At 40.0% G+C, this 24,552-nt stretch overlaps 1 protein-coding gene across 4 annotated transcripts in view; it reads left to right on the top strand.

The window, feature by feature from the left end:
• The window catches only part of CTNNA2 (catenin alpha 2), a 1,214,276-nt gene that overhangs the window by 392,762 nt on the left and 796,962 nt on the right, over positions 1-24,552 (top strand). For all 4 annotated transcript variants that reach the window (XM_066377864.1, XM_066377865.1, XM_066377862.1 and 1 more), the window contains exons 5-6: positions 5,815-5,934; positions 10,203-10,469. In XM_066377864.1, coding sequence (XP_066233961.1) covers positions 5,815-5,934; positions 10,203-10,469 — 387 coding nt within the window. The remainder of the gene's footprint in view (positions 1-5,814; positions 5,935-10,202; positions 10,470-24,552) is intronic.

Here is a 24,552-nt window from a genome sequence, read left to right on the forward strand (position 1 = left end):
CGGAGACGAGGGACCAGCCTACCTCCTGGTAGGTGCTTAATAAGTATTTAATGAATACATGACTTCTCAGACTACCTTTTTATATTAGAATGAATGTCTGCACTTTAAATCAGGAAAATTGGAGGCTAACAAGGTGTCTGTCTCAAACATTTTGATGCAGCTTTGGACTAAATACTAATGGCAGGCAGGTTTGCTTAGGAATAGAGGGGTTTGGAACAAGCTCTGTGAGCAGACCCACATTTTCAGAGTTTAAGTGACAAGCTTTGCCATGAATGAATATCTAAGGCCACTAATTAAGGAGAAAATGCTACTATCTTTTCTGGAAGTTTTTAGTTTTTTTTTTAGCTGTACTGACATACAGGCTCCTAGTATTAAGGACAGAAAAACTTGGCTTAGCAAAGGGTACTCACTTTGGTGTGAGCCCTGCCTGGCCGCAGAAGGGGACAGGTGTCTGTATCCAAGGTCACAAGGGCATATGTTACGAGGAAGACTATGTCAGCTGCCTTGAAGGGCTACCTTTATCAGTTTATTGGAAACAATTTTCCATTCAGGGTATAGGGTCTCCCAGTAGTCTCCCATATTAACATGGCCTCTTCCTCAATGCCATCACCAGCAGTGGTTCCCATTAGCAGTGTTCCTCCACTGTGTCCCGGTCCCATGTCATCGGCTAACATTCCAAGAGTAAGGTGAAGCCTTTCCTGTTCAAAATGATTTAAGAAGCCTAACCAGGCAGTGTCGCAGTGGATAGAGCGTCAGACTGGGACGCGGAGGACCCGGGTTCGAGACCCTGAGGTCTCCAACTTAAGCGTGGGCTCATCAGGTTTGAGCAAAGTTCACCAGCTTGAGCCCAAGGTCGCCAGCTTGAGCGCGGGCTCATCAGGTTTGAGCAAAGCTCACCAGCTTGAGCCTAAGGTCACTGCCTCGAGCAAGGAGTTTCTCAGTCTGCTGTAGCCCCACAGTCAAAGCACATAGGAGAAATCAATCAATGGACAACTAAGGAACCGCAATGAAGAATTGATGTTTCTCATCTCTCTCCCTTCCTGTCTGTCTGTCCCTCTCTCTGACTCTCTCTGTCTCTGACACACACACACACACACACACACACACACACACACACACAGAAAAATGATTTAAGAAAAAAACGTCCCCTCAGGTGGATACTACATAGCAGCAGGTCAGTATCTCTGTTTAAGGAGCTCCTAATTCAGGCGAGGCACTTGGCTAAGTATTGGCTATTTAACGTTTATCTTTTCTTTTTAAAAAAAATATATTTTGCCCAGTTTATTTGGGGAAAGGGTATAGAAGAAGTCTTTGGATACCATTTCCATTTCTATAACACTCTTTGGTCTATTCAAGTTCTCTATTTCTTTTTGTATGAATCTTGGCACTTTAAAGTTTTCAAATTTATTAATGTAAAAGGATTCATTTTCTTCATGTCCAACTCTTTGTATTTCGTGTTTAAATTGGCTTTGGTAGATAGCGTAGCGTTGAGACAGTGAGGGTCGGAAAGGTTGTCACTTCCCTGGATCACAGAGCTAACAAATGACACAGTCAGGGTTCAGTCACAGACCTGTCTGACAAGTAGCCCTCCTCACACTTACTAATTTATATCTATCACTGTGGGTCCCAGGAGGATGGAAAAAGCTTTTGGAATAACTTTCCCAGGCTCCTCTGATGTGTGTTTCTTTATCAATACAGTAGTCAATTTCCTTTCCCCAGACTTCCAGAAAGAAAAAAGGAACATTGGCTTTGTACAGAAATTAAAACCTGATTTTTAAAATTACATTTATTGGGATGATGTTGGGTAAACAAATGTCTTTTAAGTTTACTCACTTGTATTGGGGCAGCGCCATGTTGTGGTCTATGGAGGTTATGGATGCTTGCCCTCAGCGCGGCAGATGGCAAATTGCAGATTGCCTTCCTGCTTGGGAGGGGCCGCTGTTTGCTATTGTTTGCTGGAGAAGGGGTATTTCCCCCAGCTCGATTTTTTGGGGAGTGCAGGGAGAGAGAGAAAGAGAGAGGGTGTGTGTGTGAGAGAGAGAGAGAGCTGAGGGGGTTGGGAGCCCTGAGATTTAAGCGCAGCCTGTTTGGCTGGGGGTGCTGAGGCTGGTGGGGGCCTGTGAGTCCGGGAGAGTCCAGAATGCTGAGGGGTTTGCGAGCCCTGCCTGTTTGCCGGTCTGCCATTATGAGACTTGAACCCTGTGAGTAGTGAATTTTTTTCATGCTTGCTGACCCCCAGGAGTGGTCTTTTTTTCAAAAAATGAAGTTATTTCCAGTTCAAGTTTTATTGACATAAAATCATGTTTGTTGATAATCAATTAATGGAAACAAGAAAAACATACATTTGCCTTTTTTTAATGTTGCCTTACACATTTTTAAAATAATTTTTGTTCCAGTCGTACTGTGGGGCCAGTGGTCGTGGCCATTGTGGCCAGGCACGTGCAGGTTCCCATTAGACTCAGACAGACAGTAAAGAAATAGTGGAGCCAAAAAATGGTGGGTCATTCCTTTATTAAAGTCTCGCACTGGCCGATGAGAAACACACAGGGAAAACACTTCCCTCTTCATTCAGAGCTCACAAAGCCCTGACACATTATCCAGTTCCACAACGAGGAGAATCTTCTCTGGTTTCTCCTAGAATCAAATGCCCCACCAGTCTTAGCAGAATTCACAAAACCCCCTCACTTCCCTCTCTGCAAAAATCGGCTTCCCTCTTTCCCTGCCATCTTGGCCTCTCTCTGCTTCTCCTTCCTCTCCTTTCTTTCAAAACTTTTCTGGCAGGAAAACCCCTCCTCCAGCAAATACTAGCATAACAATAGCCCTTCTCAAGCAGGAAGGCAATATGCAATTGATCACATACCTGGCCCTGCCCTGTGCCATTTTTAACAATAAAAGTGAGAAAACTCAAAAAACACAAATTTTAGAAACTTATTTGCCCATCACATACTCTGGATGGACAGGAGGCACAAGGATGTGCATGAACGTTCGTTCTACTCAAAGGGTTAATAAACAAAGGCCCACCGTTTTCTGGCTCCACAGTTTCTTTACCATCTGCCTGAATCCAATAAGAACTGCATGTTGACGGCCTCTGCCACTGGCCTACAGATGACACCAGTAAAAACATGATTTTTATATGAATTTTCTTTCTCAGAAGAGTCTGATGATTGTCCTCCATTTATTTGTCTTGTCCATGTCCCTTCAACAGTCTGCCTGTCTCCGTCTGTCTGTCTCGCTCGTCCTCACCTAGTGTGTGACAGCAGTATGTGTGCCCACAGTCCAGATTTGGTCCCATTTCCTCCATTTCTGCGGTACCTTGCATGGAATCGGAACCATAGTTTTTCTAATGAGAACTTGCCTGTAGGTGACCTCTCAGATCCTTCTAGATGAACACTAATAAGTATGACTAAGTCCTCCTTTACACAGGCGCCCTCATCGGTGTTTCTTTTCAAAAGCAATTCATTGAATTAGAAACAAATTCGAACTGGTTTCTGGATTGTTCAGAGGAAACCAATGAGAAAATAAGTTTTGTGTAACGCAACAAAATAAATATTACAAAATGGTATGATTAACAATGAGTTAGGTTCCTATTTTATATACACATATTAGCAAACAAATGGAAGATTTAGCTCTCTCTGAGATCATTATTTTGCTCTTCCCTGGAATCAGTTTTATGTCAGAGAAAAGATTTACCACTCAAATAAGCAGCAGGAACAAATTAACTGCTCAGGCCGTCCTCTCTGATGCCGTTGATAACAGCATTAATGATTATAAACCCGCCAGAAGGTGAGGCATCACTGGTCTGTTTAAAGATTTCAGGTAGGAGATTCTCATTAAACTATGATAATGTTTTAGATGGACCATTCCATACTATAAAGTGAAATTTGATTTCAGTCTTTAAAAAACATCCAAATATACAACAGTAGGTTATATACTTTTTTCCATTATATATCTTCCTTTTCCTTGAATATTATTAGAGCCTGGATAGGAGTTGGAAAAGACTAACATTGAGGAGTTAAATCATCATTTTATATTTTTACAACTAGGAAGAAAAAATGACACAGAATTCCCATAGAAGATGAGAATGGAAACTTAATTTTGTGTGGAGTCTTGATTACTATCTTTCTAAAGAACTTCCCTTGCTACAACTCTTCCCCTAATAAAATGAGTTAGCCTAGTTAGTAAACTGAATGGTATTATCATTTCTACTGAGTGAAAATATTAATGATATCCATGGTCACTGGTTTGCATTCACTGTTCTCTTCTTCCACTCAGTGAAACCTGGCAAGGCAGTTGAATAAGTCACTGTTGCATTTGTTTCAAGCTTAAACAAAGATGTATCTCTGTAGTTCAGCACTGTGTTTATCTACGGCTTTCCAGCCATGTTAGTGGTCATTTGTATTTCTGCATTGTTAAACAATGACTGTGTATATGCTGTCCTTTGCTTTAGTCCAAATCACAAGAGCTGATTAGAATCCGGCGGGAGGCCCACGTGTTCTCTGCGTTTCTCAGCCCTGTTTTCAGAGGAATGCCCCTCCGTTTCCCTGCCTCTCAGAAGCCTGTACTAGTTGCAGCTTCTCTGCCAGGCTCCCTTCATAACTAAGAACTTTGGATTTTGTAAACATGTGTCTGTTTTAGGCCTCAGTCACTCAGGATTGTGTTTTTGGCTGTTTCTATAAAGATACTCTTACTGACAGAGACTTAGTGGATTAGTTCTCCATAGTATCTTAATTTTAGTTTTAATTTTAACTGAGTCTACATGTATTGAAACTGATAGAATCAATTGGAGTCCGAAAGACCAGTGTAACAAGCTTTAGTGAAAGGAAACCTGCCAGGCTGTCTCCTAAGGGAGAGCAGCAGCAGCTACAGACTTAGGCCACTTTTTAAGGGTTAGGATAGGGAAGTAAGAAGGGTGGTGGGGCATTGGCTGATTGGCTGCCGCTATCACTGGGCGCAGGGGTGCTTTTCACCAATTATGGATGTTGGTGCATTTTCAATCGTCAGCAGTTTCAACTGTCCATGACTTCATCGGACATTCCTTTGTGGTTGGTCACCGGCCGCAAGCCTGAAACGAAACCCGTGCCGGCAGGGTTAAAGAAATAAAACCTGAGAAGAACCTTAAAGGGTTACCAACTGTGGAAACCTTCACACCATGTTAAAGTTAAGATTACTCTGGAGGGGAGGAAACATTAGTTACCTCTCAAATCTCCAAATCACTTACAAAGGGATGTTTAGGGACATTCAGAATTAAAGTCCATGGCCACACTAGAAAAAAATTGATGACAATATGGGGATTTGGAAACAGGGTGTATCATTAGGATGGCATGCCTGCTGTCATTGTGTTCACCTTGGTTGATGGCCCCTTTAGTAAATTCACTTGCTTCTCAAGGCTCAATTTTTCCTCTTTCCATTGTATGGCAAGGTGGAGACTCAGTTTAAAATGATAAGCCTGTTAGTCCCAGATTTAGAGATGTTGCCAAGAAAACTGATCTCAGATTTAAGCTGTCTTGGTCTCCTTTATGTTTCTTCTGAAAATTAGAAGTCTGTTTTCCTCAACATAATTATAACTCAATAAAATACAATAAATAGTATTATATGTGCTCCAAGAGTCCAGCAATTATTATTTTTATAAACAAAATAATTCTGTAATTGAACAAATATTTATTCTGATTATGAATGCTTACTAGGAGTATTTTTTCCTCTATTACTTAAATGTTAATATGTTAGTGTTTTTTTCCACAAACTACCATTACTACCAAGTTTAACAATAGTTCAATACTCTTCTGGTTATAAATGTTTGTGTTTTTATCACTTCAGGTGGAGGAGGCCCTGGAAGCTGTCAAAAATGCTACAAATGAGCAAGACCTTGCAAACCGCTTTAAAGAATTTGGGAAAGAGATGGTGAAACTTAACTATGTAGCAGCAAGAAGACAACAGGTGGGAAAGGTTTTAAAAATGCTGAGAGCACTGTGTGAGTTTCAGTAACCTTAGAGCATGTTGGTCAGCTGCGCCTGCTGTCTATCAACTTAGCTAATGCCCTCAGAAACTGGGATCCCAGAGGCCGCTTCCTACTTGGGCTGGTTCTGATACCACCGCGGGCCCTGGGGTACTGTCTGGCCTCTGCGTTCCCTGTCTCAGGCTATCTGCTTCACTGGCAGGAAACCTCCTGCCAGCCCCACCACATTCTGTTTGTTCAGTAGGAAAGTCTCCCCAGTAAAATGAAAAATGTGAAACTGGTGTGATGCCGTTGGCCCCTCTCTGGGACCTCCCTTTGCCTTTATTTCCTGACCCGTGGACACCACCGTGCACGTGCACACCCAAGATGTGCAGCGTGGAGTATACAACCTTTATGAATGAAAGGAAGAAAAGGTGAAGAAACTGAGAGGAAAGGCAGAGAAATGAAAAGGGGAGGGAGAGCACAGATGCGAGCAAGTCACTTGGATGACAGTGGCTGACCCGAGCCCTTCTCTGCCTCCCCTTGTTTAGAAGCAGCACCCTCCAGGTTAGCCAGCTCTGTTTTATTCATCAGGAACCCTGAGAATTTTGTTCCTCCAAAATGTGTTGTTTTTCTTCCTAGAAGAAATATAGCTTTTGGAAATATCAAGTCATCAGTTAAAATCATTTTCACCCAGAATTCTTCAACATTTTGGACAATTTCTAGTAATTTTTTCCTAAGATTTTATATAACCAGCCAGAAAGTCCTAATCAGCAAACATTAGCTGAGAGTTCATTCTGTGCTGGCTGGCGTGATGCTGCTAGTACAAACTTGACCAAGATCTACCCCTGTCCCTAAAGAGTTTACAACACCCTGTTAATAAGCACACACACATGATTTAGTTTATGTGCTGATTTTTTTTTTTTTTGTATTTTTCTGAAGTTGGAAACGGGGAGGCAGTCAGACAGACTCCCGCATGTGCCCGACCGGGATCCACCCGGCATGCCCACCAGGGGGCGATGCTCTGCCCATCCGGGGTGTCGCTCTGTTGCAACCAGAGCCATTCTAGCACCTGAGGCAGAGGCCATGGAGCCATCCTCAGCGCCTGAGCCAACTTTGCTCCAATGGAGCCTTGGCTGCGGGAGGGGAAGAGAGAGACAGAGAGGAAGGAGACGGGGAAGGGTGGAGAAGCAGATGGGCGCTTCTCCTGTGTGCCCTGGCTGGAAATCAAACCCGAGACTCCTGCACGCCAGGCCGACGCTCCACCACTGAGCCACCCAGCCAGGGCCTTATGTGCTGATTTTTAAGTATTGCTATCAGCACAATTCTTTGTGCAAGTGGAATCTGATGTGGTAGCCCCAGTGCAATGTGGGTAGGAGTGAAGTTACTCAGAGCACAGGTGTGAGAGACCAAAAAGCCACTGGCTTCTTTAACAACCGGAAAATAATATGTTGAATCTTGATCTCAGCAAACCAGGGGAAGGCTGTAAGAAAAACAGGAACCAGGACATTCAGAGTCTTGCAGTGTTTGGATTTAATTGTGAGTGGCTATATTTAAATAGTTCAGTGTTTGATATCATGTCTCAGATTTACATTTTAATATGTGTATTGCAAAAAAGGGAGTGGCATGGAAGAGGAGAATCTAGTTGTAGTTGAGAGCAGGCTATAGTTGTTTAGGTAAGAGCTGGTGGTGGTCTCAATTAGGGTGGTAGCAGTGGGGACGAGAAAACAAAAGGAAGTCAAAGTCGAGGACCTGCTGTGGAATAGGATGTGTGAGGTTAGAGGGCGACAGCAACTAGTTCACTTCTAAGCTTCTGGTTTGAGCAAATGGGTAGAGGGTAAGTTTACTAAAATCAGAAAGACTGGAAAAGGTCCAGTTAGAGTCAGAAGTAAAGATTGCATATTTAGATACATTGACTTTGAGAAAGTTATATCAATGTAGAAACGAAAAACAGCAGAGAGATGTGGGTTGGAGATCAAAACAAGTGTCTTCAGCATGTAGCTGTTATTAAGTCCTTGGGAATATATGAGATATTCATATGAGCGTACCCATAAATATTATTTTTATTTTATTGATAATTTGCTTTTCATTAATTACTAGTTAAGACTTTCTCAAGAAAATTTAAGAAAAAGAGTAGAAATGAAAGGAGAAAAAAATATACACAGCAGTCTACCCCTCAGAAAAATGGTGCTGATATTTTGGTATTTTGCCTTTTAGTGTCATCTTCATATTTTAACGTATTTGCAATCAAACCAGACATAAAAGTATGCATATTGTCTTCTGCTTTTTCACTTATCTTATAAATATTATCCATGTTATTACTTTCTGGAAACTAATTTTAATATTTAATAAATATTTCATCAAATGAATGCTTCAGTAGTTTCTTAACCAATTTTCATAATTCAACATTTAGTTTGTTTCCAGTTTTTGTTTTTTTGGGTTTTTTTGTTTGTTTTTGATATGGTTAAAGAATGTTTCCTCCAAGTATCTGGATGGAGATAATTGAGAATTTTCTACCTGTCATCTCATTTACATATTCAGATTTTTTTGTTTGTTTGTTTTGTTTTTTGAATACAAGGAAGGAAATATGGACTTGTAGACCGGGTAGTCTGGAGGTTAATAAGGCCCTTCAGCCCTGGCCGGTTGGCTCAGCGGTAGAGCGTCGGCCTAGCGTGCGGAGGACCCGGGTTCGATTCCCGGCCAGGGCACACAGGAGAAGCGCCCATTTGCTTCTCCACCCCTCCGCCGCACTTTCCTCTCTGTCTCTCTCTTCCCCTCCCGCAGCCAAGGCTCCATTGGAGCAAAGATGGCCCGGGCGCTGGGGATGGCTCTGTGGCCTCTGCCCCAGGCGCTAGAGTGGCTCTGGTCGCAATATGGCGACGCCCAGGATGGGCAGAGCATCGCCCCCTGGTGGGCAGAGCGTCGCCCCATGGTGGGCGTGCCGGGTGGATCCCGGTCGGGCGCATGCGGGAGTCTGTCTGACTGTCTCTCCCCGTTTCCAGCTTTAGAAAAATGAAAAAAAAAAAAAAAAAAAAAAAAAAAAAAATAAGGCCCTTCATGACTGGCTGGGAGAAACCTTCTACCTTTGCTGCCTAGATTACGGCCTATCATAGAGAATACATTCACATTTGTTGCCTATTTATTTGGGGCTAAAAATAAATAATCTCAATTTAGAATTCGTGTTGGCCAGCATAAATCTGTTATTTCAGCAAAGATGGTTCAGTTATTCCTTATTAGTAGTTTGTCTTGACAGTGCTGTATAATGTAGCAGAATAACCTTGACCCACACAAAAAAAATGCAGTTCACTGTTACCAAGCTGTGTGTCTATCTTGAACCAACCAAGCAAATAGTAATAAAAAATATGGTAATTCATATACTATTTAATGATGTTTTGAAGCTAAAAAAATATTCTCTGAGAGAGACTCGGCTGGCATCCCTACACAGCTTTCAGAAGACAGTGCCACCTCTAATGTTTCAGAACATTTTCTTAACACCCCTTAAAGCTGAAAATAAAGTCACTCCCCAGTGGTATTATCTTGATACCCCAAAACTAGGAAAGAAAATCATCTTTGACCTACTATATTTTTATTCTTTAAATTGAATAATTGAGCTGCCATTAAAGGTAGTTTGAAAAAAAAAATTATGAGCCCTATTCTGAAAACAATAAATTCATGCACTAAGCAAAAATTAGAAAAGCTTGATTTCCCCTGTTTGTAATTGTAATGAAGTTTGAGTTTTCCAACTGCTCATAACTAACTTGGATACACGCAAGCCACTTACCTTGTTGGTGGCTCAGTTTCTGCATCCTTTCAGCACCAAGTACGGCATGCCTCGTATAGGCCAGACACTGTGCTAATGACAGAAGAGCCATGTGCAAGACGACGGGGCTCCCTGGTCTCAAAGGAACATCCAGTAGGGAGGGAAGCATATTCTTAAATAAGGAAGCATAACAAAGTATGTGTTCAAGGTGGGAGGGATTGTGGTCTTTGGAGCAGACAGAAGGGGGCACAGCTTCGGGGGTGGGAAGGACAATAGGCTCTGGCAGGATGGGCCCTGTCAGGTGAAACGCTGGGGTGGAGGAGGGGTTCTCCCATATTCCCTGCAGAAAGAGCACCACATGCAAAGTTCTGGCAGCTAGAGAGAACATGAGGGAGAGTGGATGGTTTCTAAAATCCATCGTGGTTCTCAGCGTCTGTGGCTCTAAGTTTTGTTACAACACTTGTATGTAAATGTCATGGCTGTGACAAGGTTTGTGTTCTGCACTCGCAGGAGCTGAAGGACCCTCACTGTCGGGATGAGATGGCAGCCGCCCGAGGCGCCCTGAAGAAGAACGCCACGATGCTGTACACGGCTTCCCAAGCCTTTCTCCGCCACCCGGATGTGGCCGCCACGAGAGCCAATCGCGATTACGTGTTCAAACAAGTCCAGGAGGCCATCGCCGGCATCTCCAATGCTGCTCAAGCTACCTCGCCCACTGACGAAGCCAAAGGCCACACGGGCATCGGCGAGCTGGCTGCCGCGCTGAATGAGTTTGACGTAAGCATCCGAGTGAGGTACACGGCGGGCTGCACACCTTCAATGATAAAAAAGAAATGCCTTGTGGAGGAAGCGCACCATCCTAGTAGATACTGCTTTACTCTCTTGGAAGCTTTTGGTGCTAAGACGAACCACATACTGTGTTTCTGTTGTTAAACAAAATCCTAGACAGAAAGCTTTTCTAAAAGAAAGGGTTTATTGCTAGCCAGAAAAAGGACCGGGTCCAGGACCACGCATCCTGAACCACCAGCGCAGGGCTGGGTGGGGAAAGCAAACTTGTCTGCCCTCCTGGGTTGCAGTGGCTCTTCTAGCCAATAAGTTTGGGAAAGAAAGATGTAAGTTCTTTTAAGAGAATTTGCAGTGGCTACAGATAAGGGGGGCAGGGGAAGGGGAGGCAGAGCTAGTTCTGGAATAGCTGGCTAGTCACTTAGGAGGACTGGCTGGTTTGGGGCAGTAGTTTGGAAAGTTCATACGTCCACAGAGTGCAGTGGGTCTAGTGGTTAGCACTCCCTGTTTAGATAATGGCTGAAACGGCTGTCTGGAAGTTAATTCAAAGTTTCGACGTACATTCAGGAATATAAGAAGTCTTTTGTTGGCTCCTTGTCCCTTTTTTCCACCCTTCAGCTTGCTGTAATTTCAGCCATTTCAAAATTTTTCCTATCACATTTATTAGGAAGCTGGCATACTGACAGAGCCTGATTTACTTGTCTTTAAGGAACTACCAACTATGTTTAAGAGGGCCTGATCCCATGTAAGTAGAAACCTATCTACCCCAGGCACTACGGTCAACTTATCTACCCCAGGCACTATTTTAGGGACAGATTATCATTGAGTGATAGTCTTCATTATTAAAGGGACAGATGTCACCAGCAGCTTAGGTGTAGATTGTGTTTGTGCTGTAGCTGGGTAAAGTGTAAACTTCATTGTAAATCAGTGGCAAACAAACTCTGTTGCTCTCTGATCCCACATAGGGTCCTGGTCTTCCTTATGTTGCCTCTTGGGTAGCAGAGCCCCTACTAGTCCTATGAATGACCCACATTCTGTACCTGCTGTTTCTGGAGGTTTGTCCCACTAATTGATTTATGGCTCATTGCATATGGTCATGTTCAAGGTATCAGAGTGAGTGAGAGGGACTCATGTCATCAGCACCCAAGATGATAGCCCTTATGATCCCCAGATCAGGATATGCGCTCACATGTAAAAAGTAGAATTCAGCTGAGTTCATACAGTGAAAATCTACATGTGCTGTGAGAGCTACAAAAATTTATTATAAATAATCAGTATCTGTTTTCAAGGGTTATGTTTTCCAATGAGGGAGATAAGGGAGGGAGAATGTGCTCATCACTGTTTAACTGATAAAACAATGTTACAGGAAGTCATAGGAGAAAAGGGATTTCTTATCAACTGTGGAGAAAGATGATGAGCTTGCTTCTGGGTATATTGACGTGGCTTTTGGCGGGGCATGACTGGCTGGCAGCTAGGAAAGAGGGTGGAGGGCAAATAGTTATTAAAGGTGGCTGGGGATGGATGATAAAATGTAGGAATAATTATACTTTACATTCAGATAACACTTTACGGTTATCACAGTCTCTCTCCTTTTTTCCTTAATTTTTAGTTAGTTCTTAGTTATACACACACACACACTATATATATGTGTGTGTGTGTGTGTGTATATGTGTGTGTGTGTATATATATATACACATACATATATACATATGCATATATATATACACATACACACACATACACACACACACACACACACACACACCGTATTTTTTGCTCCATAAGATGCACCTGACCATAGGACATACCTAGGGTTTTAAGGAGGAAAATAAGAAAAACAATATTCTGAACCAAAGGGTGTGTTAAAATACCATATTTTTCACTTCATAAAATGCAAGGGCATTTTCCCCTCCACTTTTGGGGGAAAGAAAGTGCATCTTATGGAGCAAAAAATATGGTATGTATATATATATACATACATATATATATATATATATATGACTTAGAACATACACTGTTCTTTAAGATTTTTTATAATGATAATAAATTTAAAGCATTTGCCACAGATATTGGGCCTTAATGTATAATTGTATTTACAAAGTTTCAGGAGAATACTCAAAATTTATTGGAACTATTAAGAGAATTCAGTAAGGTTATCCATGTAAAAATAAACAACAGAACTTTCTAGATTTCCATAATATACAAAAATATGTAAAGGGAAAAGAAATCCTATTTATAAGTAGACAATAAAAATAATTTTTGGCTTTATTTTACTAGTTAATTTAATTTCATTTTATATGTTAGAAATAATCCTGATAGAGATATGGAGGACCTAAGAAAGAAAAAAAATTCTTTTACTGAGGGGGAGTTTTATTTCTTGTAAATGATGTCATGGTCATAGTAGGAAAACTATTGACCCTATACATATTTATAATATTCAGAGAATCTCAATAAATATTTTAGGAGGGTTCTTTTGAAAATTGACAGAGTAGTGATAAAGTTGTTTTTTTGTTTTTTTTTTTCCTGGAATAAGAATGGATGAGCCAATATTTTAAGGAAATAAAAATAAGCAAGTCATACACTCAGATATTAAAGCATTATAATGCTACATTAATTTTTAAAGTATGCATTAAGACAAAAAAAAATGCCACACTAGCCAGAGAGCTCTGTTGGTTAGAGCATCATCCTGAAGCACAGGTTGTCAGTTCGATCCCGATCAGGGCACATACAGGAGCAGATCGATGTTCCTGTCTCTTTCTTGCTCTCTCCTTTCTCTTTCTAAAATCAATAAATATTTAAAACCAACAAAAGATGCCTCAGATGTTAAACAGAATAGAAAATTATAATCTACAATACAAAATTATTTTATGAAATAGTGCTTTATAAAATTAACAATATATAATTTAGTCAGATTTTGCCAAAATTGGATTTTAGCAATCATACTTTATTTTATAATCAGAGTAGATAATAAAACCTCAGTGAGAACACGGTAATGCAGTAGTAGTGTAGCATGGAGTTCTCACGGAGGGTCCCAGGCCCTTCCGCTGCTGCCACCTTCTGCCCAAGCCTGTAAAAACTCCAGCTTTCTGTCCTCATGTCCAGACCATTTTTATTTAAAGGACCTTTTATCCAAAGTAAATGTAACAATTGGAGCCTCACTGACAGTACTACAAACAACTTTGGTTTCGTAAAACTTGAAGGCATGTGGGGAAAATCTATTAGTTAAGTATATTTTACTATAGTGAGATTTTATGTGGCATGAATAAGGTTTTGGGAGCTTAACACATGATTATTACAATCAAAGACTTTTTTTTTTAATAACAGGTATATTAACTAAGTGATTCCCTGATTATATTTTATTCACTTTATATGTTATTACACATATATATTTATTTATTACATTAAGTAAATTGTATGTTCTCTTAGTAATTATATGTTCTATTACTTTAGTGTATTAACCAAGTGATATTTTGTTATTTTGTTATTAAATGTATACTTGCTCTCAAGCTATGTAAATTGCACAAAGCATTATCTAATGTTTAAAATTTTATTTCTGAGAGCTTTGCAAAAATCAACTTGTGGAGGTGTCTAAATTGACAGTTCATGGTTACCCCCAAATTGTTATATAGTTAATGCAATTAATTTCAATAATTTTTCCAAAGTAGTAATGCTAGTAGAGTTTTATTGTATATAACAGCATATAAGTGGTAGATGTTCTATCATTTCTGACACCAGAAAACCCAGAAGTCCTTAATGATATTTGAAATTCTTTTACTAAAAATAAGGTTCTATTTCTCTTTTCTCTGTAGCAGAATTATACGTTTCTGTTCTATAGTTGCATAATGAGTAATTTGGTATATATATTTTTTATTACCCTGGCATATTGACTTGAAATTGATTTAGAATTCATAGACATCTGTCTTGAATTCTATTTTCAGATAAACAAATTAATACTACACTGAGTGGGAAATTTCACTCAAACTTCCTGACTTACTTTTCTGGCAATATCTGCTCCTGATGCATGGTTTGATGTCTTGCCAATGTAATGGAGATTTTAAAAAGTAAAGCATCTTTGAGATTCTGAAGTGAAAGGAACCACAGATACACAAAATATAATTTCATAGTCAGCATAGCTAGCATACCCTAGTGTTGAAAGTGTTATGTGGAGGTAGGATGCAGAAGAGACTGAGAGTTTGATATTTGATTCAAAATAAGGTAAAAATATTTTGATATTCATTTGATACAATTGATTTCTAACAAGGTAGTTACGTTTGTGGCTCAATGCTTGGTGACCTATTTTTTGGAGCTATATATTACTCTGCCTATGTGAATAGTTGATGTGCTAAGTTATGAAGCAAAGGAGTGAAGGAAGAAAACCCAGTATTTTAACAACTTGAAACGTCAAGAGCATCTCTTCTGATATGACGACAAGTAAAATGACTGCTAATCAAGGGAAAAATCAGACTCTCTTTAAAATGTGGCGGCTTGAGGTGGTTAATTTTATCTAGTGAAACTGTCTACTAAGGAATACTGAAAAATATTTTTAAAAAATCTAATGACTGGTCAGAAGTAAATCGTATTATAATATCAATGTAGACGGCCAGAAAACCTTTATGAATGAAAAAGGAAAATTAAATTATTTCTACAGAATTTCTTGAATTGAAGAGAAGAGAGTATACTATCTCTTGGTTTCTGAAGCTTCTTTTGTAAATGAAGATATTTGAGAAAAATTGAAATTAATACCATTCATAACCCAGTCTTTATAATCAACAGCTATTTCCTCTTTAAAGTTAATGTTTTCTTTTAAACCACACAATAAGCGTTATCTCAAATTCTTCTAACTCTCTGCTGGTGGCTTTGCTTCCTTCATTCCCCACTTGCCCTGGGAATTTACTTGATTAATAATTTGTTTTTTTGTTTTACATTTAGTTTCTCCTTCTCTACTTTTTCCATCCCCTCAGTCCACAGAAAGATGTATTTCTCTTACACAACCTGAAAATAAAGTTTTAGGCTATTGCATTTACTGTACTCCCATATTTTATCTTTTTTTTTTAAATAGAGTTCTTTAGTAAGTAAACTTTAAACCTTATTTCCATTTCTCGGCCGCTGACTAGCTCTTACCTTTCAGCCTTGCCATCAACCCTTTCCAGTGACCCTGTGTCTGAGAGTCTCTGGAGACACCCCTTTCTGAAATCTACATGCTTTATTTCTACTCCTTAACTGCTTCCAGTTTGGAAGGGGGAACGTTATATAATAGTATTAACTACACTTTTTATTATTTCTAATTTGCAAGATTTAGATATCTGTACTTGAGAAGTGAGAGACTCTGGTCTTGGCTACATCGAGCCGAAATGTCACCATGACATACCAACTCTAAATAAGTTGTCCTTCCTATTTTTACCTGTTTTCACACCCCCTCCATCTTCTTAGGTTTTCTTGCTTTTTGTTTCTTCCCTTTAAGTGTTTTTTTTCTTGCTTGATTTAATTATAATTCTCTTACTGATCTAGAGTTCAGTGGATGGAAACATTAGAATGAGAATAAAGGCGATAATGAGTCATCTGCATCTCAGGAGGATGGGGATAGGGAGGATCTCCACCTGACAAGGATAGGGAACCTCAGCTAACCACGCTGATGAGAGAATTGGCCCTGGGGAGCACCCCCATGCTCCAGTGGTCACTGCCCAGAGGTCTTGCCAACTGTGTGCTCTTCTCAGGTGTACCTAGATATTGTAGGAGGTTAGGCAGCAAGAGTCCAGGTTGTAGCATTAATTTCACAATAGGACCCAGCCCATTTCAGAGATATGAAGAAGAGTTTTCTGCAAAGCTGAGAGTCAGGTTGGGATCCAGCATCGGTATATAGCTCCAGTGGGGAGCTGGAGTGCTAAGTGGGTAACCCGAATATATGACCTCAGAGATCTATGTGGAAAGAAAAGTGAGTGTCTGTTGGCCCCCTACTCCAGATATCATCACTCTTACATTTTTTTTTATAGGGAAGTAATTATTTTTTATTATTCCTAGACCCAGATTGATGCTCCAGTGGAAGTCTGGTCCATTAAGGAGCCATGAACCTGAGTTCCAGCTGGCTCAGTTACTTATCAGAGAATCTTTCCTATCTTTTCCTTTGACATTCTATAACGTCATTCTGACTTCAGACATCTGGGAACACCCATGTAAGGTTATGAAGATTTTACGGTTTCTACATATTACTTTACATTAGAATGAGGGCAGGTAGAAAAGAGGGCAGGTCCTATCAAAATACTGTAAAGGCACTGAGAGGGAAAATCAAGATGTAGCTAGTGCCCCAAAGCAATTAGCAAGCAGGAGGCCAAATGCGTAACAATGGAGGCCAGTAAGCAGGGCCATTTAGTTTCTGGAAGGCAATTTCAAATTCCTAATTTAGGTACTGAAAAGATAGAACAGGCTAACTCAGCAATTTTCTCCCTATCTTAATGCATGCCGGTATTTTCAAAGTCTTAAAATCTATACAGTTATGTCTATTTTTCTTTAATACTTTAATTAGTACTCCTTAATAATGATGTCTGCTATATTCCTATGAACCAGTTTCTACTTGATGGCCATTGGAAAGAGCCCAGGACATTGTAAAGAGCCTGGGTCTTGGATCCAGGTATCTGGATCTTACTTAAAGCTTTACATTTAACTAAGGATATGTGATCTTGGGTTACAGAGGTAATATCGCTAGGCCTTGAACTTTCTATTGCAGGAAGGTTAAGCTAATTCATTGAGAGCTTACAGTGTGCCAAGTGAAATTTAACAAATATACACAAGATGTAAAGGAGAATTGTTTAGTAAATAGCTTACCTAAATGCTATGCTATGTATTTACATATATAGTATGAACCTCACGTACTTTTATGGTGAAATCTTAGAAGACTTCCTGGAGGAGATGGTGCATGAGTAGGAATTAACATAAGGTGTGAATGAGAGAGCTTCTTAGGCTAAAAGAACATCATTGCATGTAGAGACCTGGTGGGTAGACCTTACATAAATGATCCATCCCAGTGATAGAGCCCAGGGGATGAAGAGAAATCAGGCTAAGTGGTGAAGTGGGGACAGATCCTGGAGAACCTTGTACGACTTGGAAGGGGCTGGGCTTCAACCTGAGAGTGTTAAGTTGCTAGCGATCTAAGCAGGGAAATGCATGATCAGCTTTCTATTTTAAAAGATCTTGCTGTTCATTTATTTTATTCTTTAGATTCTACATATAAATGAACTCATGGTATTTGTCTTTCTCTGTCTGACTTATTTCATTTAACATAATCCCCTCTACGTGCATCTACGTCATTGCAAATGGTAAGATTTCATTCTTTATTATGGCCGAATAATATTCCACAAACAAAAGAGACACAGACTTGTAGACTAATTGTTGCCAGAAGGGAGGGGAGTTGAAGGGGGAGGGTAGCTGGGTGAAAAAAGGTGAATAAATTAAGAACTACATATTAGTAGTCACAAAATAGTCTTGGGGTTTTAAAAGTATAACATAGGGACTATAATCAATAATATTGTAATAGTGCTGTACAGTGTTAGATAGTTACTTGAAATATCATGGGATCGCTTTGTTTTTGATTGTTTAACCGCTATCCTATACACCTGAAACTAATACAAAATAATATTGAATTCCAACTATAATTGGAAAAATCAAAAAAAATTTAAAAGATCCCTCTGGCTGCAGGGTGGAGAATAAATTTGAAATGGGCAAAGGTACAGGGCAGCTCAAGTGACAAGGGTGAGAGATTGTGAATGTCTGGACTGCGTGGTGGGAGCAGCAATGGGAAGAAGTGAATAGACCTGAGCCACATTGAGGGAGTGAAATCAACAGGCCTTGAGGACTGACATCTTATTTTCATACATTAAAGGAGGTAATGTTTTCTATAGTAAGCTTTAGTTAGTAAGACAATTTTTAAATAATTCTAATTATGAAACCTTAGAACTTTCATTGCTTTGTGGGAAGTTGTTTTCTTTCACATGATGTAATATTTTGCCTAGAAGCTTTTCTCTGGTTCTTAGTTCACTTACATGCCCACCTGTATGATTAAATGCCTAGTAATTTGTGCAGAGATACATTTTAAACATTCTTAATCTAAATTCTGCAACATCTAGCACTTTCCCAATCTAATTAAAGCTATTTATGTTTATTTGATCTCTTAGTAGTATGTGCTCAGTATGATCATTTTACTCCTTAGGAAAACAAATGAACAAACAAACTTTTAGATATATTTTTAAGAAAAGTGGAGACAGATTTTCCAGTAAGGGGGTTAGTAGGGCCCAGCAGTTCGCAGCTGCTGGAAGACGTTGTTCACCATTTCTTCTCCCATGGACTGCCTTCTGAATCTATATGCTATTTTCCATCCTGGGAAATTAGATGAGTTGAAATTACTTTTAATTCTTTTTAGCTAGAAACAAGTCTTGGTGTTTGTTATAGCATTCTTTATCATATAGTGACACCTGGTGGCCAAACAGAACATTAAGAAACACTCCAGTGATTATATACCTGTAAACGTCGCACAGACTAATTATATACTGTGGGCCCAAACCCAGGGGATATGAATGTGGACAGGCTGTAGTCTGCCTTCAGGAAACTTTCAACCTGCTTGTGACACCCTTTGGTGTCATTAATGTTATGGAATGAAGGCCACATTAATCCTTTCTGGAAAACTTGATAGCTCTGGGAAGGTGTGTAGTGAGATACAGAGGCAGGCGAGTTTGTAGGAGAAGCACGGCAGGATGGAGAGTTGAGGGTGGTCTGCTGACTCACTGTGGGACCAGGTCAGCCAGCATCTGGGACAGCGGATTTGTCACTCCTTCCGGATCCAGACCACATCCCTCTAGGACTGCTTCATCTATGATCGTTGCTCTTGTCTAAAAATCTTATTCTGGGACATTGACACCTTCCATATCTTATTCTGGGACATTGACACCTTCCATATCTTCTTGCTTCCAAACGGCTCTAGCTCTTTAAGGTGTTATAAACCTAGGAGTATTTTCTAATGGTATCATTTGCCCTTCTATCATGCTTTTTTAAAAATAATTACTCCAAAGATTTATCCCAGCACAATTTAATTTTCTATTCTACAGTTCAGTCAATAAACATGGAACTACAAAAATCATTAAGCAAATAACAGAATAAGATTTGAAGTATTATTTTTTAAGATGGCAATTTAAATCCTCATTTTTTGCCTCCCTGTTGCCTTTAATAAAAATTATTACATTTTCCAATCTTGTTTTATTTCTTTTCACAAGAGTAAAAGTAAGAATCTATATTTTCCTCAGTGAGGGTAATTTTCTCCTTTGAAAATACTGTTAAAGAGTCTGTGTGTCTGAGCTCACCTTAATTTCACATAATGAGTACTAAATATAACAGTGAATACTGATGTAGTTGATTATAATTTGTGGTCATATATCATCATATCATTAGTTATATAGATAGCTCAATTGTCTGAACATGTGATGGCAATGTCATTTCGTTATAATTTATCTATTAGTTATACTTTAAAAGTTAGGAACCAAACAAACCCTTTTATCTAGTGAGCTATTTACTCGTGAAAATTATAGCTTATTTTCTTCTCTGAATTTTTATGTCAGTGGTGCTTGTTAGGCTCCAGGATTGTGTCCTGTACTTCCTAGGGGGAAGTATTTCATAATCATTCATAAGATTTTAGTTTAACACAGTGGTGAAGTAAAAACCCACACATATTAGTTTTGCCCCTTCCTCTAAAAACACTCACTTAAATTTCTCATTATCAAACTCCTTAAATACTTCCCAAACTCATCTCCAGCAGCATATTCTGGTAACTTTACTGTAACGATTGAGTCCCACTGTTCATTTTCCCAGTGTATGTAATTAGAACAAAACAGAATGTGAATGTGTTCTCTGATTCTCTGTTCCAATTACATACATTCGTCAAGCTCAGGGTGTAGGGAAACGCATACCCGCAGATGCACACGTGGCAGTAAAATGGTCAGGCAGCTGACAGAACTGAGGGCACGCATCCCCCGCTGGTCCTGCTACTTGCACCGGTCATGCTAGTGGACAATGGGACAGCGTATTTTAGGGCAAACAGAACAAGCATGTGTTCGAATCCAGCTACATCCTTCTATGCTTCTGTTTCTTCATCTATAACGGGGTTAGTCAACCTTTCTATACCTACCGCCCACTTTTGTATCTCTATTAGTAGTAAAATTTTCTAACCGCCCACCGGTTCCACAGTAATGGTGATTTATAAAGTAGGGAAGTAACTTTACTTTATAAAATTTATAAAGCAGAGTTACAGCAAGTTAAAGCATATAATAAAAATTACTTACCAAGTACTTTATATCGGATTTTCGCTACGTTTGGCAGAATAAATCTTTATAAAACAACTTACTATAGTTAAATCTATCTTTTTATTGATACTTTGGTAGCTTCACTACCGCCCACCATGAAAGTTGGAACGTCCACTAGTGGGCAGTAGGGACCAGGCTGACTACCACCGATCTTAACATAAGAGAATAATGTTGACTCCAAGTTTGTGATGATCTTATCGGATCAGCATTCATAAGTATCTAATCTGTGGTAGACACCCACACATCCTAGTTATTTTTCCTTTATCCCACTTTACTTAACATCTTCCATCCAAAGCTATTCCCTGGAAAAGCCTTTGGGGACAGTTCCTAATTGGAAGATTATTAATGTCACTTCACAGTGGCTATAGTTACTGTGATGCCATTTGTTCTCCCTTATCTACCCTCCAATGCACAATAGATGCCAAAGAAGGTTTGGCCCAAGAATAAGCAGTCTCTAGAGTTAGGCAATTCTGTATCACAGGGGAAATTTTGAAGCAGAAATAAAATTACCACTTGGTCCAAGGATGAATCTTAAAGTGAGAACTCATAAGGCCAGTGCTAACACTAAGCATGGAAGTGTCGATGTTGTATGACCTGGGAATTCTCATTACTTTGCTAGCTTCTCATGCAAGGAAAACCACCTTCAGCTTCACATTAAATATCATATTTCTTCAGGTTTAGTGGTCTCTGAAGATTGCCTCTAGTACCCCTGGAATAAAGAGGGGCTGACAGAGAAGGGGAGGACAAAGGATGAAACGCAGCATAGGTTGGTGTTTCTACTCCATCTAGGAACCATGCCATAATAGAAATGATCATTTTTGAAAACATGTTTTACACAAATGATATCTTTCTATTCATAGTTAATTAGTAAGACGTAATACTTTTTTAAAAAGTGTCTAGTACAAATGATAAGGAAAAATGAAACAGCATGAAAAGGCCTTGTTAAATCCTATGTTTGGTGCTCAGCTTTTCTATTCTCTTGCAAGCTTTTCAGGATCAAACAGCTCAGTTGTGATGAAGAGTGGGACTTCCTCTGTCCTAAATTGAAGAAAGAACTCATATTTTCTAGACTAGAATGTTCTCATATAAGTCAGAAGGGATTACTACTACCCGAATGATTCAGAAAAGCAAAGATTACTAACTTAAAAAGTCCTCTTGTTACTGTCTAGTCCATGTGACCCAATTTATAAAAGCAGAACGTGATTTTCAGGGAGATCCAACATGTTGCTGAAAGCCACATAAATAATTATTCTCACAACCCAGGTAAGAGCACAAATCTTTTCAGTGGTATTAAAAAGCATGATGGTGGTGCTATCTTCTCAATCACCATCAAGAAAGACATCCCAGGTCATGCAGTCTGAGTAAAAGGACATGCTTGCTAGGTAGATGCAGCTTCAATACCGGTCACTCCAACCAGTCTTCTCTCCTCAAACTGCCCTGTGAGGAGCTTGCAGAGCTGACACCGCTTGTCTTCCATGCCTCTGCATCAGCTGGTCTTCTGAAAGGACCGGAAGCATATTTGCGCATCTGCCTGTTTGAAAATATCTTAGTGTCATCTTCTGTTACCTTAATCACACTTCTTAAGCTTATTCTTATCAGGGGTTATGGTGATGATCACTTCGGTATTATTACAGTATTATTATTATTTTAAGTGAGAGGAAGGGAGATAGTGAAACAGACTCCCACATACGCCCCAACCTGGATCTACCTGGTGACCCTTGTCTGAGGCTGATGCTTGAATCAACCAAGTTATTCACAGCTCCTGGGGCCGATGCTCTGACCAACTGAGCTATCCCCAGTGCTGAGGGCTAATGCTTGATCCAACTGAGCTACTGACTGCGAGAGGGGAAGAGAGAGAGAAAGGGGAGAGAAGCAGATGGTCTCTTTTCTTGTGTGCCCTGACTGGGAATTGAACCCAGGATGTTCAGATGCCAGGCCGATGCTCTATCCACTGAGCCAACCAGCCAGGGCTCATCTTGGTCTTATTTTGTTTCCTTTTTTTTTTTCTTCTCACATTGCAACTATAGCTGCCTTTCTAAAAACCATAGTGTTCATGCTTCTCATCTGCTCTGCTTACACAAAAGAGAGTTTAAACTTTGTTCTGCTGTCCCTACTCACTGCAAGAAGATCTGCTGTTCTGTATGGGCCTGGAAGCGGAGGGCGCCTTTGGTCCTTGTGTTTCATGTGCGACTGTCTCAGCTCCCTCTCCGTCATTCCTGGTGCTTCCGCAGGTCAGAAGCTTTCATTTCCCATTGGTAACATGGGTCTAGTGTGGCCTTAGAGGTTTGGTGTGAGAATTCATTATAACACTTTGTAGAGCATTTGACATAAACACTAAATAAGTGTTAGCCATGCTGCTGGTGGAAAATGGATGCTTTTCTATGATCTTTTTGTGCTAAAAATTATTTTTTTATGTTTTAGAAAATGATCTAAATTTATCTTTTTGGTTAAAATTTTGAAATATTAATTTCTAAGATTTATTATAGTGTAAATTCAGCTCAGATTGACCAACTCCTCTAAATGAACTCTATAATCTTAGATACTTACAAATGACATAAGTAATGTATTGTGGTCAGACTGCCACACACTTGGGAAAGATTCATTATTGGTGAGTATGATGCCAGGAAAGAAGGTATGAGCCATTAGGTATTTTAGCCCCAAATCTTCAAAAATTGTTTCCCAAACTATTGCCAGTCATTCCAGTTTGCCAGCGATTTCTTTTGCTAATGTCAATAACCCTAATTATGCACTTTGTTCTTTGTTGTCATTTTGAGTCTGTTATGCTTTCTGCTTATGATTGCACATTTATAATTATGCAAATACCAGTTGTACATTGATTAATTTTATCGGAGAATAATTGCTACATATAAAGTAGTCATCTCCTAGTGACCACTGCTTCCATTCCTATGTAAGGACTGATTTATTTAAGATCAGCACTCAGAGGGGGTGTCGGTAAACAGGGATAGACTGGGGAAAGCGGCAGATTCCTTTGTAATGTTTTAGCAACTCCCCATCTCTGTGCCCAACTTAGTTAAGCTTTGTACAGCCTTGTAAATAAGAGTAAGGAAAGGGCAATTTTCTCATCAGTTAACTGCTGTCGGTCTGAAGCGTAACACTGTAGGAGATAAATATATAGCCACAGCAATACCCCTCACGTTACTAGTTTGAACGCAGACAGCTTAGACCCGCTGCCGGGAATGCAGGCCTTGTCCAGGCTGCCAGGTGCAGATGGAGATAAGTGCTGGGAGAGTTGAGCCTGTGATTCTTACATCTATAGAGAGGGATGCTGGAGAGGGCGGAGGGCAGGGGGGGGGGATCGGGTGGAACAGGAGTCTCCATGGCAAGAACATAACCCTATAGATCAAGTGGAAGGCCTAAGCAGGCATCCCCAAACTATGGCCTGCGGGCCGCATGTGGCCCTCTGAGGCCATTTATCCCCCCCGCCCCGCACTTCCGGAAGGGGCACCTCTTTCATTGGTGGTCAGTGAGAGGAGCACTGTATGTGACAGCTCTCCAATGGTCTGAGGGACAGTGAACTGGCCCCCTGTGTAAAAAGTTTGGGGACCCCTGGGCCCTAAAGGAACGGAGGCCAAGAGGAGCATACTAACAATGATCACGTCACACTTTTATAAGCATCACTCATTTAGGCAAGAAAGCTAACAGCTGTACTGTCTTCGATGGCAGGCTGCACAAAAGAAATAATATTCTCTGTCTAGCAATCCTTGATCTGTGACTTT

The sequence above is a fragment of the Saccopteryx leptura genome, chromosome 3 (assembly GCF_036850995.1).
Source record: "Saccopteryx leptura isolate mSacLep1 chromosome 3, mSacLep1_pri_phased_curated, whole genome shotgun sequence".
Classification (NCBI taxonomy): Eukaryota; Metazoa; Chordata; class Mammalia; order Chiroptera; family Emballonuridae; genus Saccopteryx; species Saccopteryx leptura.